The 18,646-nt window shown below is 34.4% G+C and overlaps 1 protein-coding gene across 5 annotated transcripts in view; it reads right to left on the bottom strand.

Moving 5' to 3' along the window:
- Window positions 1-1,530: 1,530 nt before the first annotated feature.
- The window catches only part of SKAP2 (src kinase associated phosphoprotein 2), a 254,523-nt gene continuing 237,407 nt past the window's right edge, over window positions 1,531-18,646 (bottom strand). For 2 of the 5 annotated variants that reach the window (XM_053609544.1, XM_053609547.1), the window contains exons 11-13: window positions 17,242-17,354; window positions 4,435-4,536; window positions 1,531-4,013 (exon numbers count right to left, since the gene is read on the bottom strand). In XM_053609544.1, coding sequence (XP_053465519.1) covers window positions 4,444-4,536; window positions 17,242-17,354 — 206 coding nt within the window. In that variant the 3' untranslated portion in view covers window positions 1,531-4,013; window positions 4,435-4,443. Of the gene's footprint in view, window positions 4,080-4,434; window positions 4,537-17,241; window positions 17,355-18,646 lie in introns of all 5 variants that reach the window. The other 3 variants (XM_053609543.1, XM_053609548.1, XM_053609546.1) reach the window with 2 other exon arrangements.

Below are 18,646 nucleotides of genomic sequence, written 5' to 3'. Positions count from 1 at the left end.
CTCAGGTCTTGAGATAGCATAGGGTGCCAAATTAGTTAATTAACAAATATTTACTGGTTATACACCATGTACTTTGTACCATGCTGGCAATGAATCATATGTTTGTGTCTCATGATAGAGCAGAGTCTACTAGAAAAACAAGAAAAACTTTCTCAAACACAGCCCTAATGACATGTCATTTCATGTTACTATTATATAATTTTATAAGTATTTATCTCACCATAACAAAATGTTACACTATTAAGGGTTCTAACATATAAGGCAGGAGGTAGATGATAAGTTGGCTAAAGTCGAGGATGACCAGAAATCCCTTGTTCCTAATCTAGAGAATAAACTTTCATGCATTTGAGTATAGATCAAATTTGTAGACAGAAAATTTAACAATATACTAATTTATTTCTCTGTAATTTTGAATACTATACTCAGGATTTTAGGGACAAACTAGGCCACACTTGACTATTTTTTTATTATATACGCGTATAAATTATATGTTTTCAACCTCTGTGTGAAGCTGTGTTTTCTATGGCTTGATCATGTTTTAATCTCCAATCTCTACCACTGTCTTCTTTATCTTGTGGATTGCTTTTCAATGTTCCTGAATCTCTTGAACTCAAGTACAAGTAATCTATCTTATGGTTTCTATAATTCCATTCAGAAATTGAAATACAAGCAATTGATTCATCTGAAATTTAGAGGAAGTTTACTTGATTTAAAAATTCTCACAATACTTCACTCAGTCTCACTGATGAAGTTCAAGCTTTTAAGCACCATGTATATTAGGGTCAGTTTTCTCTACTGGCTGAACTGCAAATCTAACTCTATAATATGTAACTCACTTCTGTTTTTAATCACAACCCTGGATGGTACCAGAATCTGTGAAGAGAGTAGCAATAGATTAGGATGGAGAAATTATAGGAAAAGTAGAATTCATAAGAATTATGAGAGAACCTTTAATGCACACATTTTAGGAACAATTGAATGGAAGCTCTACTCTTTGTAGAAGACTATATTCAAAGTGTTTGTATCTGATAGCAAAACAAACCTCTCGCCCTGCTTAAAATCCTACATATATAGATTTTGCTTACAGATGTTGAAAGAGTAGTGTTAGAAAGTGGTTTTTCTATGATTCTATAATACTTTATGTAATTATCTGTAATTAAATTATCACATAGTAAAAATAATCAGAATAAAATAAAGTATTATAAAATTGTTGAACTAAACAACTTCTTTTTCATAAGAGAAAGTGTCATATGCAGCCAAGTGGCAAAAACAGAATGGAGGGAGCTGTGGTTGAGTGTAAATCCTGTAACAATGAAAGTCATTTGTATTATCCTTACTTCTTTGAATAAATTCAGATGACAGCCCTTTTTCATTTCTTCATTCAGTTTGGAGGCCAGATGGCATTAGAATCATTTACTTCACCTTGTTGTGCTTAATTACTACAATCAACACACTATTTTCCAAATTAATCATAACAAAGTAATTTCATTAGTAACACAGCAGGCTGTTGAATTATTAGCATCATAACAGTTTGCAAACAATTAAACTTTATTTGAACCTTAAAAATTTGCAGAGTGGAACATTATTGTAAGATCTAATGGCAATAGAGTACAAATTCAGTACAGAGCAAATAATCAAGCAAAATGCTATATAAAATATGACTTACAATCACCTTTGAAAAAAATTAGCTAACTGTTCATAGAAAAACAAATAAAAGCTAAGCTAAACATAATGAGAACATAGCAATTAGCATTTTTTTAACAAGCTATGTTGTTTAAATTCACATTAATGATATTATTATGATCTCGAAGAGTCTGTGATATATTGTCAAGGGTGTAAAGAAAACTTTCTCCCTGGTTGTATATAAATGATTTCATCAAATGAATATGAAGTAGTCATGAATCTAAAATAATGATTAATTTTTCCTGTCACTTTTGTTTCATTTCTTAAGTCCTATTCATATTCAAGTTAAAAAAGAACAAAGGCCAGAGGAGCTCTGGACAGCTGTAATACCTTTTTTTTGTATTGTCACCATTCAGAGAGAGCTGGCTGGCTTGGTCATCAGTTGGCAAAGGACTCCCTCTCCTGGATTAACTGTAAAAGGAGGCAGAAATCTTCCAAATGCTTTTACATTGTGGGCGGGTTTCTGCCTGAGTGGGGGAGGGGGTTCCCAGTGGTTTTGTATGCAATGAAAAGCTGCTGCCATCTACTGGCCTAGTTCTAAAAATTTCTCTTAAACCAGAAACTGGAAACCTAAATCCAACAGCAAGGCTACATCGTCATCGAAAACAACTGTTTTTGCTTTTCAATGCCTCAGAATTTGAAAACCAGCCCACTAAACTTCTCTCTGGTTGTTTGAACTTTTGCCAAGATAATTTCAATCTATTTCAATGGCACTATCTTAGGAAAAGGTTAACAACCACACAAATGTAATTTTTTAAAACTAACTGTACAGTGTTTATATATATACTTAAGTTTACTTACAATTCCTAAAATTAAGATTTTGTTTTTTACATTTGCAACTGGATAATGATGGTATCGAAGGGAAATTGTAAAACAGACACTCTGAAATATTGCTTGCAAATAGTTTTGCATAAATCATGGAGGTCTCTAAATATTTCTAGCTCACTTGGAAGGTTAAGATCTTCATAAAGCAAAGATCTGAAAAGTTCAACAGATAGTACCTGCTCAGTGATGATTCAATATTAGCTGATTATGTCTATTCCAAATAATTACTCAGTCAGCAATTGCATTTCACTATATTTGTTAAGGCCATATTGATACCTTGTAGGCATCTAAAATAACTCCGATTTCAAATATACATGAAAATGTATATTTTCAAATATACTTTGCAATATATTCAGATATACTTTGGAAATGAATAGCTATCTTAGGAAAAGGTGTCTTGGAGATATCTTGGAGAAAGCTATTCATTTCCAAAGTATAGCTTTGGAAGTAGACTATACTTGATTCTGCAAGTGTTGCTCGGGCAGCACAGAGTATAACTCGCATGTCAGGCTAACACAATTCTACTCACCTGTTGGTACACTCTACCACTGTAATTTCTACCCTCTCCTCTCCAAGCATTCTTTTTCCTTTTCAGTGCTTTGACAAATGTAGAACAGACTCAGATCTATTATTTTGCAGTGGGAATTCAATAGCACAGCGATGATAAGGTAGGATAAGAGAGTGAGTGGTCATGCCTTCTTACTTTGAGAATACAGTGAGATTCTTTATACCATTAAATTAGTAGTAAAATGGGGTTTAGTATGAATTTTTTTGTTTCTTTAAATTTAAACAAAACTATGGTAAAAAATGTTGGATGCCATCATGGAACAGGATATTTGCTATTGGTAAGGTGCTTTGCACAAACTACTCTTCTGGCTTACACTTGGATTGCAGGTGACAGCACATGGGCATTTGCAAGTCTATCATTCTTTTATTTTTTTGCTATCTTTAACAGAAAGTAAATCTGTCAATCTGTAAAACCTCTCTTGTGAAAATGTTACTATGTGAAAAATAAGTACTAAGATAAATCATCTACAAAGCTTTAACATAGACACGTTCTTGATCATCTACCAAAAAACTTGTATGATATACTCAATTTAAAATAATATAAAATTATATATTGTACTCTATAAAATAATTGCTGTTCAATGATTAAGAAACATAACAACTCACACCAGAAGTATCAGTGGTAAACTACTACACAATATAGTAGACTATATGACATGTATAAAATAGTGATGAATTCTTCACCTAAATCAAATGGGTAAATAAAAACTATTTGGAAAATAGCAACAGGTATAACGTTACTGCTTCCGTCTAATTTATACTAATGCCCTTCATTTAATTTCACATCAAAAGAACATTTTAATGAACAGTTGCATAAAATAACAGTCAAAGACAAGCAATATTCGGCAAAACAAAGGGAAGTTATGAGCTGTCACTCATGCTTTCATGATGCTTCCAAATCCAAAGCATTTGCAGACAAGCAGTAGAATCTTCCTTTTCTGCAGCCAGAAAGGGAAAGTTGCATTTTTATTTTTTTTCTTCACTTGAAATGTTGACTTTCTCTGCTTAGAAAAAATTTACACTTTTTAGACAAGGAAAAATAAATGTTTACTCAACATTTTGTCAATTTAACTCTTCAGAAAAGTCTTAAAAGTGGTATTTTACTAAAGAGGAGTTGGTTTGGGAAAATAGCTGGTTATTGTTGAAGAAATTTTCTCCAAGCTATTCATTTCCAAAGTAAATTCCATGAAGTTATTTTAAAAATTAAACTATATCAAACAAAAGAAAAAAGATTTGGAGGCATAATCTTGTGTTATCAGAAAACTATAAAGACTTTTAAAAAGGCAAAAACTCATAACAAAGAGACCAAAAGAACATATGAGCTATTACTATGAGAATATTGGATTAAAATGTACTTACCCAGGACTCTCAAATATCATACATCTCCATTATGTAGGCTTTAGGCACCAAGCCAATGGCTCCCTTCATTTCTCCTACCCACCAGCCATATCTATTGTATTCCTAATTGAAAACAATATGCAATATTAACCTTTAGACTGGTGTAAGTACAATGCCATTTGTATGCAACTTCTTAGAAATGTTATTTCTTTTTAGAAAGTTACAAGAGCTTGAGTTGCAATTGGAAACGTTTTCATCATTTTTGTTTCTAAACACTTTAAAATGCTCTTAGGCAAAGTTTTAAATTAAGGTATAACACAAAGCCTGTTTATTACTAGGCTTAGAACATAGAAACAATCACAAATGATAAGAACTCAGAAAATAAACTATCTCAGGAAGCTGGCTCTCTGGGACAGCTCCCTCACCCCAGCCCATCTGCGTCTGTTCTTCCTTCTCTCTTCACAAAGCCTGGGAACACCATTTATGTGCAAGAGGCTATAAGGTTAAAGCTGTAATCCTTAAGAGACTATTTACCTTCAAGAAGCTTATCATCTAGCAAGGATAAAATTATTTTTTCTCAACGAACTACTTATCTAAAACTGATCTAGAATGCAGAGATCTGCTCCTTCTTAAGAAAAGTCTAATACACATACTTTAACAGAAAAATCACAGAATAAGGAAACACAAATAATACAAAAAAATTCTTTTTACAAAATAATTCACGAACAGGTCCCTTTGATGTAGCTTCCCTGAGGTATTTACTATCCCTTTTATTAATCATAAACTCCCTTAGGTAGAAGACTGGTAGAAGAAATTTAAAAGTGGTGTTAGATTCACCCTTATAGTGACGGATCAATAAGAATAAAAGTATTTCAAGTTATAAAGGCAAAATATTTACCTAGCTGTAAGAAAGAGTGATTGATGAATGACTTCTGCATTCATTTTGCAACATGTGATAAACAAACCTACGGCTCCTTTTCTCCCACTTTTCCTCCTTTGACAGATGCACCACAGCTTTAGGCATTGTGAACACTCCATAACCAGTCTCATATGTCTGCCAGGTTGACTAATGTATTTTTATCTCAAATTTTATTTATGTTTAGTGAGATACAAACAAAGTAAAATGAATTACAAGTTTCAAGAATAATATCTTCTAAAAGCAATACTCTGCACAAGCATTGTAGGACTGAAATTTAATTTTTCATAGAAGATAAATTTTTAAAATCAATCTCAAAAGTAATTCAATAGGTTATGATTTTCCAACATGAGTCACAGATAAATGCGCATATGCATATTGAGTTATATGTGGGGAAGGAAGGTTAATACTAGCACAGACTTAACATTTGTATTGATTAGTATGTTACTGACCACCACAAGGGAAAATTCTTCAATACAAATGTAGCAACATTAGCATGTATGCATTGATATGTAGTATATTAATAGATTATAGGACAAAATCTAGAGTTGCTTTTTTAAACAGTGGGCAGCATCAGAATTAGATTTATTGGAAGAATAAAGTGGAGAGAAAGTGGAAGAATAAAAGAATCCTGGACTTCTTCTTATAGTGAGGGCACAGCTCTGGCTCATGAAGCAGTAGACTCAAAATTTTAACTTTAAAAATACACCAATAATATGAAATTTAGTGGACAAAACTGTCTAAACAACAAGAATACTCTGATGCCCAGAACCCAGTGATGATGACTCTAATCCATGTAGGGCATATTTATTAGAAGAAAATACCAACTTACTGAAAGCCATGATTAGTTGCCATCATATCCTAATAGGTATCTAATAAAATTGCCCTTTTCAATTTTTAAGACAATGAATACAATTAGACCCTAAGGCTTAACAAAACAAATGTACTTAACCTCCCACAGCCTATTATAAGATTTCAAAATGGATAGTTAATGGGGTAAGTCTGACTGTTAAAACAATTACCCAATGTCAATCTAAGATATTTTAAGTTGATTATTTGGAAGGAGCCAAGGAACTAGTCCTCTCTGCCCCCTACCCCCTGACAGACAGAAAAAACATCTAGCCAGAGGCCAAACTGACCTAAATCTGCTTCCAAAGAATGGCCTTCAATCTGAGTGCCAGTGTTTAGATTCAAATTACAAGACAAAAAGTTTATATTGCTTTATAATATTCTGCTTTGGTTACAGTCTGTACTATCAATTAAGTTCATGTGATCTCAAAAAGCTTTACTCAATCCAAATTTAAGAAATTGATTTCCAACAAATCACACCTGAGAGAATTCTGTATGGTGGTAGACCAGTGAGATTCATTAAATAGAGCACAGATGTAAACAGCAGGGAGGGAGGGGCTTGCGCAACAGTAAACAAGTCCCTTAATAGTAACATTATAGGGAGAAAAAAAGTTTCAAACTAAAATCATCTTAAATGCTTCATTTAATTTAAAATAATTGAAAAACATATGAAATACTTCATAAAAGTACTCTAAGATATCACAGATTTAAATTGGAAAAGGATGCAACTAAAACCCAGAATATTTGTTACTTTCTATTCATAAAGAATTGCACATAATACTCTTGTGTGGAATTAGGAGATAAGATAAAATATACTGAGGTAAAAATACAGGAAGCAAATTTACGGATTTACACTGCAGCCATTAGAGTATGTCGACAAGACTGCAAACACAGGAGCTTTTACTTTTATCATTACCATCCCCTGTATGAGCCTCCTGAGCAACATGAATCCCAATTAAACCATTTTCAGCCTATAAATTGCAATGAAAATGCTTCTTGGAGTACAGTATTCTAAACTTTGGCCTGAAGATGCAATACTGTACACGATTTCCTCCTGAAGAAGAAAATCTGCCTGTGTTTTCCTTTCCTCCTTGCTACCAGCCGAACAAGTGTGGTCATGAATGTTCTGTTACACAGAAAGGAAAATGGTGCAATCAGTACAGTGTTGTTTTAAAGTCTGCATACTCACTATGGCATTTTCTATAAAGTCACAGGTGGATCATTTAGAACACAACAACAAAAACTATCAAATCTTATCCTGTTAATAAATGAAAAATAAAGAGACAAACCATACCGGGCTACCATCTAAATCTTTGAAAGGTTAGGACGCATCATGTCATCTTTATGGCACACAAGATCTCAGGTACAAGAAGGTCTGCCATCTGGTATCCTTCACCCTACTCGGCTCTTAACATCAACTGAAATGCTAACATAGGGAAGTGACTGTACTTCAGGAGGACTGATAAAATAATGAAGAGTCCTTTAATCTACAGGAAACCATTCTAGTCAATTTATAAGAAATATTGCATCCCTTTGTAGGACATGTAATTATTTTCTATTAATCATGTCCTATAAAGCTACATTATGTGGTTATTCTGTTATCACTAGAAAGAGGCCTGCAGTCAGCTTCTGACAATGTTAGGTAATTACCAACACAAAGCCGCTTTCTCCTCTCACAGTAATGCTATCAAGATCCAGAGGTGTAGTGATGCTTATTGTATAAAAATAGTACTCAAAAGAAATTCAATATCTGCAGAATGGATGGCTTCAAGGCAAAATGTAACGTGGCAGTCAGAGAAGCAAAAAAAAGAAGGCTAAACTTGCCCAATAATCCGAGAAAGTAATAGGTGCCACTGAACACTGGTGATCTAACTCCTGTGTTTTCAATTTCCATACAATGAAAATCACTTCATTTATTTTATAGTTAAAATTTTAGGCTCCAGTTAATATTTACTAAACAATAAATTAAAGTGATGGCGTAAGAAGGCAGGAAAAAGGGGCTAGTTTTGATAAAGTAAAACAGAGACTTTATCCAACACAATAGTGAACAAATGTCCATGTTTACTCATTAACCAAATTTCTCCTGCTGGTGTATTATTTTACACTTAAATAAGACCCCAATATTTACTTAAATCCTTTGAGGCACCAGGAGTCTCACTTCTCATGTATGTTAATCCACTTTCTGCAAAGGAAATGATAAAAGAATGCTGCCTTAACAGAAATCCAAAACACATGATTTTGTGATGTAACCCTTTCAGACATTAGTTGTCAATATGTTTAAAAGCAACAGGTGTTAGAAATGTTAAAAGACTTTTTCCAAACATACGTCTGTGCCTCAAAACATACTAGCCTTTTGTGGAAATAAAGTAATTTATTCACAAAATATAAAATACAGTAAGTTTAAGGACCAAAGAACTTCACTATTATTTTCCAAGTATTCATTGTAATATTTTCAAATTATTCATAAACACCATAGTATGATCAAAACCAGGTAGTTATTTTAAAATATATAAATACTTTCTTCAAGGCTACCTCTTCAGATTCTTCCTTTTTATTAACTCTGATCAAAAACTTTCTAAGAATCTCTCATTTCTCATAAAGCCATCATTTCAAAAAGTTCTCTTCAAATGCACAACAGGAAATTGACAACCTCAGTGTTTTACTATGACTATCTAACATTAACTAAAATCTTAGTTTTCTAACCCGTTAAATGCGGAAATGGATACTTATAATCTCTACATTTCTTCATGACTATTCGTGAAGGAGCTTAAGGACACTAAGTTTCCTAGCAGTGTGTGGAAATCAACCTCGTTACTTTACAATCTACTATATGCAGGTGTGACTTTGAGGTCCTCTAATCCGAAGAATTATTTCTTTTCTCCTCACACTGTACACTCCATTTTTAAAGCAAGAGAGACAAAAGGACAAGTAAGGAAAGAGAAGCTGGCTGAAAGAATTTAATTTCCCTAACAAATTTTAGTTTATATCCCAAGAGTCAAGACACATTTAATTCTACAGCATGTGGTTAATAATACCACACAGTAAAAACTGATATTCAGACTGATGAGTCACAGATAATGTTAGGCAAAGAAAGATCAAATCATGCTCTGCAGAGAGTGGCTTTGCTACTCAGAGTACAGTATTTCACCTACCAAGGCATGCCCCTGTCAACTGTTCTCAGGTTCACCCACTCCACTCTGTTCTGGCCCTACTCTAGTTTAGGCCTTCATCACCTTGCCCCAGATTACTACATTACTGACTTTGCCTCTCTGTTCTTCCAGGAAACTGTCTTCATTAGTTTACCCCACTGCTCAAAAATTTATACAAGCTCCCCAGTGTATCAACTACAAACTCCTCTGCTTGGCCTTCTCTGGTCACTGTTTAGGTCTGCCCAGTCCAACCTTCCCCACTACACTCATTCCTACGTCCCCACATGAGGTTTCCTCCCCAGGGAAGTCATGCCTCCCTTAGCCAAACCAATGTTACTCAACTCATGAATTGTTCTCTGAATAGTCTGATCCACACTCAACATCTCTCATTTCAAGCTGAGCATTTATTCCAAGGGTTTTATGTGTATTAGTTTTATTTCTTCAATTAAAGTACAAAATCACTGAGGTCAAGGGAAGGCCTTACACCTTATTTGTATGCCTCACAATACTGGGTATGTGAAAAAGTGTTCACAAATTCGATACTGGGATGATGAAATAGACTCAATTTTCATTTTAGTTGATACACAGCTAACTACGCTAAATAATTTCTTAAGAAATGTAATTTACAATAGGAATACCTTTTCATTTGTATATATTAGACATACTTAAAGACCTTTAGTAGTGACTAAACAAGCATTTGTTCTGAAGCATGTTACATGTGCAAGTCTGGTTGTGCAATCTGAAACAAGATGTTGCTACTAGTCATGGCAGGCTGTTGTCACCATGTTTTCAAATGCACTATATAGGATGCCTTGTCTAAAGAGCTTAACTGTCATGTGCAGAAAGAAAGGTATTTGTCCCCTTTGGACACCAAATAATTCTAGTTCTCAGAAGGAGGAGTTCAGTTGAATTTGTTTGCAAGCACTGAAGAGGTTAAGACAGAACCCTGCAAAAGTAGGACAGTGTGGCAGGTATAATGGAAAATCTGTTTTTTCAGCCTCTTATTAGTATTCCTATATTCTCAGAAGATCCAGAGTCAACTGGATCAAGCAATCCTCAAGTTCTTTAGGGATGATTTTTTTGTTCATGTTTATGGTCCTCATTGAGATTCTATAATAATCCAGTTACATATTTGATATAAACTGATGGTTTATATAAATAAACCATAAATTTGAACCATCACAGAACTACCTTTATGAAGAATTTTGTCACATTTACTATGAAAGTTTTTTTTTTTGTCAAGACTATTACCTGCCACTTTTACACTTATTATATAAAATTGTTGAGGCCAGATATTCAGTCCAGATTCTGGAAATTCATGTGGGATTTTTTTTTTTTAAGTAGCCAGTTGCTGGGAAAAACCAATATTCCTCCTTTGTGATTAAAAGGAATTATTACCTGTCTCTCTCTCTCTCTCTCTCTCTTTCAATTTGGCTGCCAAATAGCTCAGGGCCAAAGTAAAAGTTCAACTGCAGAAATCTCTATTGTCTTTTAACATTTTCATAGGGTGATCCTTTTTCCTTTGGTGTTTTATTTATTTTTCCTCAGTTATGTTGAGCCTCAATTTCTCCGCTTATAAAATGAAGAGTTAGTGCTAAGGTCTCTCTAGCTCTATGATCCATCATTATGAGTTCTTTTAAGAAGTCAGAATTATTTCCTATTTTTCACTCTTTTTTGGTAAACATATATTAAATATCTGTCTGCCATAATGGTAGATATCGGGGATATAAAAGTACTTAAGACACAGTGTCTACCTCAAGAACTTCAGAGTTGAGAGAAAGAGAGAGAGAGAGATAATCATGACATTCAGTGTTCGGTGGGAAAGGAGAAAAATCTGTGAAAAGAGAAGCAACAAATTCTACAACGGAATGTACAAGTCTTTGCATAGAGTGACAGTTGGGCTCAGACTCCAGATAAAGTAATGAAAGAAGTAATAAATGGCATGTGAAAGGCCTAGAGAGATTAAAAATAAAGTGTGCTGTGTTCATGGAAGAGCAAGTAGTTTAGAGTGTGGTTAACACAAAGGTATAGGATGAAGAGGGATCCAGGCTCCAGGAAGGAATAAAGCCCGGAATCCAGACAGGACTGCAGCACTAGAGACCCAGGCAAAGAACCTTGCTCAGCTGCACCCAACTGATCTATGGAAACTGTGCGATAATAAATGGGTGTCGTTTAAGCCACACACACCCCAACACATGTGCACACACACATACGTGCACACACACAGACACACAAAGGTAGAGGAGGAAAATATGGCAATCATGGTATACGATAAGGCAGGAAAACCAGGTCGGAAACATCAGGTTGGTTTGGTTTCTCAGTGTTTCTTCGGCTGCCCACCATTCTCCAAAGAAGATAATGGAAGAGAAGTGACCCTGACAGTTTACGGGATCTATACTTCCCTGTCTTTGATACGATCATCCTCCCTTTTCTATTGCATTTTCTGGATTTTATATCTAACAGATGAAGAAAATAAGCATTTAAGTTGTTGTTGAATCAATAAACTCTATCCATATGTGAAGTTTTAGTTCAAGTTCTATTTCTTTATGGCTCTTTTCTTAATTACTCCAGGCTCTACTGACATCTTTCTCCTCTGGGCTTCTCCAATTCTCTAACATTTATAGGCTACACTATCTATGCTCTATTTTATGGACTGGTGTTCTCTACAACTCAATTGCAGTATCCCTGAAAAAAGGCCAATTATGGCTTCTCTGGATCCTGCTCTGAACAGTGCTCTGGATAATAAGAGTTCATCAAATATTTGTTGATTAGAAAATGGAATAATTTGGACCATCTATAAAAACCTAATTATGCAGAAGATATGGTCAGTAACATGGTTTACTATTGTTTAGAAAGGGGATATGATAGTTATAATGAAACTCTGATACAGAAAAAAAGTTAAAGTCCCAATCAAGGCCTTCTCAAGTGTAGCAAAGTAGAAAGAGAAAAGACTATAGACCTGCACTGCTGTCTGGAAAAGCCACTTATTAGCTGGGTATCTTCACAACCTTATGAGCATCAGTTTCCTAGTCTGCAAAATTTTAACAGCATATATTTCATAGGGTTATCATATGAATTACATAAGTGAAAATATATTAAGTGTCTGGAACAGGACATTGTAAGTATTCAACAAACACTTTTTCATTCCCCCTCCCTGCTCACTGTCTCTTAACTGGTACAACAAAGTATCAGGGCAACAAAAAATAACAGTACTTTGGAATGCACCACAAAGCAATCTGAAGATTATGACCAGGTTTCTACCCTACTATTCTAAGGGACATCTGATTTTCCAATGAGAATATTTCAGGCTCGGTGCCTGTAGCTCAGCGGCTAGGGCACCAGCCACATACACCCGAGTTGGCAGGTTCGAATCAGACCCAGAGCTGGGGGACAACAATGACAACTGCATCCAAAAAATGGCCAGGCGTTATGGCGGGCAGCTGTAGTCCCAGCTACTTGGGAGGCTGAGGTAGGATAATTGCTTAAGCCCAAGAGTTGGAGGTTGCTGTGAGCTGTGACACCACAGCACTCTACTGAGGGTGACATAGTGAGACTCTGTCTCAAAAAGAAAAAAAAAAGAGAGAGAATATTTCAGAAATAACATTTTCTTAGAATTTTATTGATAGCTAAATATCCAGTTATAAACATCTGTCACCTATCTATAATTTATTAAACATGTAATCAAAAACTTTTCTTAATCAGTAGCCTAACTCTATGGGCTCATGTCTAACAGTTCCCTGGAATATCTAGCTTCATGTTCTAAAGAGCTAAAGAGGAAGATATTCCAAAAGAGTGAAAGTGTGCTGTATATACAGGGGGAGTTCCTGATTTCTGAGGTGGCGAGTGAAGGTGGAAAGGGCATAAGAAATCATGGATTGTTCAGTTTAGGTTCTAACAAAACTACCACACTAACACATATTTTAAGTAAAAAAACAAACAAACAAACAAAAACTTAGAGCTTTTCTTTAAGCTTTTATTCTTTTTCTGGCAAATCCTTGATTATTCCATGTTGAATTAAGCCAAGTAGGCCCTGCAGCTGTGCTCATTTCCAAAGCAGCCTGTTCCACCACCACCTCTGCTTGGCTGGCCTCTCTGACACAGCCTTTTGGCTTATGCAGAGCTAGGGAATATGCCTATCGCTATATAATCTGGATCCTGCTCTTGAAATTATGAAATTTCACAAACATGTTTCTAGGAAAATACTACTAACTACAATATTATGTCCATGTTTTGTTTAGGTGGTAATAAAAACAAAATTCTCAAACTAGTAAAATAATTTAATTTTTTGCCTTAGCATTTGAAGTGCTCAATTCTCTCCTTTTCAGTAAAATGAATTCTATAAGATCTGAAGCTCAAGAACTCTCGATACCTTAGATACGACAGCATGATTTAAAACAACCTGATTCTTTAAATAAATAAATAAAGGTTTTCTATCTCGAATATGATTTTCTCCTTATCAAATGTAACCAAGTATGAAACCAAGACTTGGGTTTCAGCATTAATCCAGGAACAGGGCAGCTATCATTAAAATAAAAAATTCTACTTTATTCATCCTTGTAAATTTACTCCATTTTCTTTTTTAGGGGGAAAAAATGATTTCCATATCTCCATTAAACTATTGAAGCATTTTAACACATTTAAAAAAAAAAAAACCAGCAGCAAGCCTATATAAAAAAGAATTGTAAGGCAAAAAGTTATTGGCTTGCCTTTTAAGGCAAGCTATATGTAGATTTATTATTAGTGGGGTTCAAAGGTTAAAACTAAGAAGATGCCAGATACTTTGAAGGAGGGGCTAGTGCAGCTAGGGGTCACATGACAGTTGCTAATTGGAAAATGTTAAAAAGGGAAGGGGGAAGGGCAGGGTATCTGCCTGCTCTTCTTTCTTTATCGTAACATTTGATTTTCACTGGGGGGAAAAAGGCTAAGATTTGTATAACTCTCAAAAGAGGCCTAAATAAATAACCCCCAGCTGACTGAGCACAGCTGACACTTCATCAAGGCTTCTTTGCAAAACAGAAAGAAGACAACTGAATTTTAAAATAAAACTATATTTCTGTAGAATTTTTAACAAAGAAAACGTTGCTTAACTAAAATATTTTTTACCATTACGTTTACAAAATTAAAATGCCATTCACTATAATGCACACCATTTTATTTTTTGATTTGTCTAAATGTTCATTTATATTGAAAGAATGCATCTTAAACCATTTTGTGCTGCCTTTTTTAGATTATTTTCAGAACTGATACACTTCTGTAAGGTAAGTTGAATCAAACTGGTAATATTTCAAACCATAATTCAGTTCATTACTAAAAGAAAGTTGAATATCCTTAAAATATTTTAAATGGTTTTATTTAGTAGAAAAATCATAGCATTAATTTCTTTACAAAGTACACATTTTCTGTCTCTACAAATATTATTAAATTCCATAAGATGCATTCTTCTCTATGTATATAATTTCTATATTGAACAAAGTTTTTTGTGATTAATTTCTAATTCTTTATTTACATGAGATAGGAAAGTAATAACCCATGTCTAGATTTAAAGTTGAATTTATGACAGCATTTTGATTGTACACATTAGCTGCAATTACCTGCACCACACATTCTGAGCCACTAGATGGTGTAAAAAAATAAATTAAAATGGTAAAATTTTCATTTCATCACCACGAAATATAACTAAGAACGATTAAACAAATTTCTAGGCATATAGCAATGCTAGCAATTTTTATGCTAATTGTACTTTAAAAAAATCTGTCAGTTCGTAACATTGGTCCTACCTTGATCTAGAAACAAGTTCTTTTGAGCATTTTTGTTTTACTCTCTTCTATTAAAGGCCTTGAATTCTTACTTTATAATAATACCAAGCTGTCAAAATTACAGTCTTCATTCACATATTAAATAAATACATGGTATTAATTTATGGTCTGTGTTTAAAACTAGAAGACCAAACCAATAAAAGATTATAGAGTCTCAAGAGATTCCAATATCTGAACTTGCCCAAAGTGAGGCAGTATTTATCACAAACATATACTCAACCTCCAAGCAACCCGACAACCAATAGCAAGACACCATCAATGGCCCAGAATATGTCCAAATCCCATCAATCCCATCCAAGAATAGCTGAGTGTACTTTCTTTTTACCCTCACCAAGATTTATCAGGTTAATTCAGCCAGTGGTGATGTGCTGGCTAACAAGACCTTCTTTCCTGTTTCTTTCTTGGCTCTCTTTGCAAAAGCAAAATGGGCCCCAGGTAAAATATTCATCTCTAGAAGGTCCCTAATAAATATGATCATGATGGCAGAACTTCAAGCTTTGTAATAGGCTGCTGGAGGAAGTATTTTTGGTCAGCTCTCTCCCAAATAACTTGGGGGGAAGACACGATTGTAAGAGGGACTTTACCTAACAAATGCAATCAGTATAACCTGGTTTCTTGTACCCTGATGAATCCCCAACAATTGAAAAAAAAAAAACTTGTAGATAGAGTTTGGGGTGGCTCAAAGGAGTGGGGCGCCGGCCCCATATGCCAGAGGTGGCAGGTTCAAACCCAGCCCCAGCCAAAAAAAAAAAAAAAAAAATTTGTAGATGGTAGTAGCTGCCTTCCTTCAGATGGACCACCTTTACCCTTAGTTCTATCATCAGGCTTCACAAATAAAATTACAGTCTCCACAAAACAGGTTTGGTACAACAGAAACTACCTCCCACAGAATCCTAAAAGTATGATACACCCCTATGATGTGTATACACACTTTAGGACAGTTTCAGTTTAAGGGAGGGAGATAGGAAGGGGTAGGGAAGAAAGGTAGAAGAAATAAAATAGAGGAAAAAGCACTGATCTGGGAGTCAAGACACATACCTTAAGTACCAACTCTTAGTACTTTATTTATTCAAGATCACTCATCTGTGAAACCAAGAATAGATGACCATTGCTAAGACTCCTCACTCTAATGTACTATGATTTTATGCACCAGCCATCTAGAGTTAAAATTCAATATATGACCTTATTTTCAAATTCTCTTCTGTATCTAACAAGACATATTGCCTCTCTAAAAAGTAAAAAAATATTTCTCTCATCAGGAAACCACATTAAACTCCTGGACTTATGGCTTAATATTTCCCTACTTATATTTAAATTGTTTGATGTGTCATTTGTTCCTAAAATAGTCTTACAAAGTAGACTTTTAAAATCCCCCTTTTATAGTAAGGGAAATTAAAATATAACAATTAAGGGAGCTCACACATGTTATTAGAAGTATAATCATGACAAGAAACTTGACTTTTAAATCCAAGGACCAAAAGACTCTGAATAATATAGTATAAGTCTTAAGCAGAGACAAAGATTTACATACATACATATATACATATATAAAGATGAGTTTACAGCAATATTCTTTGCTATTATGTTTACAAATATAGTATGTCGAACTTAAAAAAAATTACCTAAACCTGTCTGAATAGAAAAGCATTGTTTTTAAATTGCAGGAACACCAATGTATTTACATAAAGATGAAAAAACTTGTTCTATAAACACAGTGTTTCCAGTAGTGAATGGCAGACAAAATCAGAATAAGCACACAGAAGAATAAAAAGGAAGAGGAAAAGAAAAACATAACAAATAACCTAATACCTTACAATGTTAACTTTCACATAAGTATATTGTTTCTGGAGAAGGCAGTGAGTGGATGTGAGCCAAGGGCTGAAGTGATAGGTAAACACACTGTTAAGTTGAATTCTGTTATCAGATTGTGTTTAAAATTTGATTATATTTCACTTGACAAAATAATTAATTATTTTGAACTCCCAATTGTTAGTAAGGACCTAGAAGAATTCCACTTGGCATTTTTCCCTAGCGCTACAAATTCAAATGCATTTCAAAATGGAGCTTCTGCAGTTGTCATTTTGGGGTATCTTCTTACCTTGCTAAGAATGTAAATCACATCACCGCGCTTAAAGGACAACTCATCAGAAACAGTTCCTGTACAATCCCATAAACCTTGGTAAAAATTAGCATAATCGGTGCTTTTATCTCCTAGGAAGAAGAAAGAGAAAACATGAGTTAGAGCTATTATGCAGTGAGCCCGTATTTTACAATGAATCAATAGAAATTAAAGGATACCTTGGATCACCATAATAATTTTTTAAAATTCTGTCCTGAGTAAATGAACATTTTATTACATCCACACAAGAATCTGACTTCTTACCATCCTATAACTAAGACCGTTTTCCAAAATCTGATTTTGAGTTTCTTTTTTTTTTTTTCTCTGTCTTCCATCTAAAACCTGTCAGGCAACATGTTCTCATCAACTTATTTTATTTAATACACCTAAGCCTACTTGCAACATGTTTGAAGACTGGTCTGCCACACTTTACAAGGAGCAGTATCTGTGTGATGTGACACACTGTGAAATAACCATCTCAGAGCATTTGGGACACTTTCATAAAAATAATAATAGTAAAGGAGCTAGAGTACAAACATAAAACCAAAACTAGGGAACCAAATTTCTTTTTTAATACTAAAACCCAAAGCTGGTTAAAGAAAGCAGGTGATATGGAAATAATCTAAAAGGTAATTGCAGCTCTTTTCTTTGGGGACAAAGCCTCTCAAGGTTGTCTTTGAAATACTTTAGCAATTTTGAAATTGCCAGTGCTGAAGCTGTGTTTTTTAACAGATTTTTGTCAACCCCAGTTTAGAACATTAGGCTCTGAATAAACATGCAACATACACTGGAGTTATCAGCTCATCCTTCTAAGGGCATAAGCACAATGGATGTGAAGTGCTTAAACTGCCATACAGACCATTAACTGATTGATTATTTAGCGCTTTCCACTCTGTAATACCACAATAAACGGGGTAATAAATGCTTTGTCACTTATACGATGTGGGTCTCCTGAAACACAGAACAGAGTTAAATACACTGGATGCTTTTGTTGTACTGAGAACGGTTTCCTGTTTTTAATTTTGTGATAATTGAGTTTTGATGAGTTAATGCAAAAAGAATGCAAGTAATATCAATAAGATGTCCGTGTATTCACTAGCCAGGCAGAACACGAGTGTGCTGACAGCTTCCATCATTGGAATGTCATCTTTGAATTGTAAGGAGATAACTGTGGAGACACATGCTGGTTGACCAGGGTTGTCATCTTAGTTTTGTTACTCGGCTCTCAAACAGCAGGCTTCTTGGCAATTCCAACACAACTAATCAGATTAGCATGTCATTACCGTGTTCATCTTACTACACTTAGTTTGTGATTCATACAAAGTATTAAATTCACTAGAAATTTTTAAAATTCTCTTTAATGTCTAAAACATTTTTAAAGCCA

The sequence above is a fragment of the Nycticebus coucang genome, chromosome 11 (assembly GCF_027406575.1).
Source record: "Nycticebus coucang isolate mNycCou1 chromosome 11, mNycCou1.pri, whole genome shotgun sequence".
Classification (NCBI taxonomy): Eukaryota; Metazoa; Chordata; class Mammalia; order Primates; family Lorisidae; genus Nycticebus; species Nycticebus coucang.
This window is presented reverse-complemented; position numbering and strand designations above follow the sequence as displayed.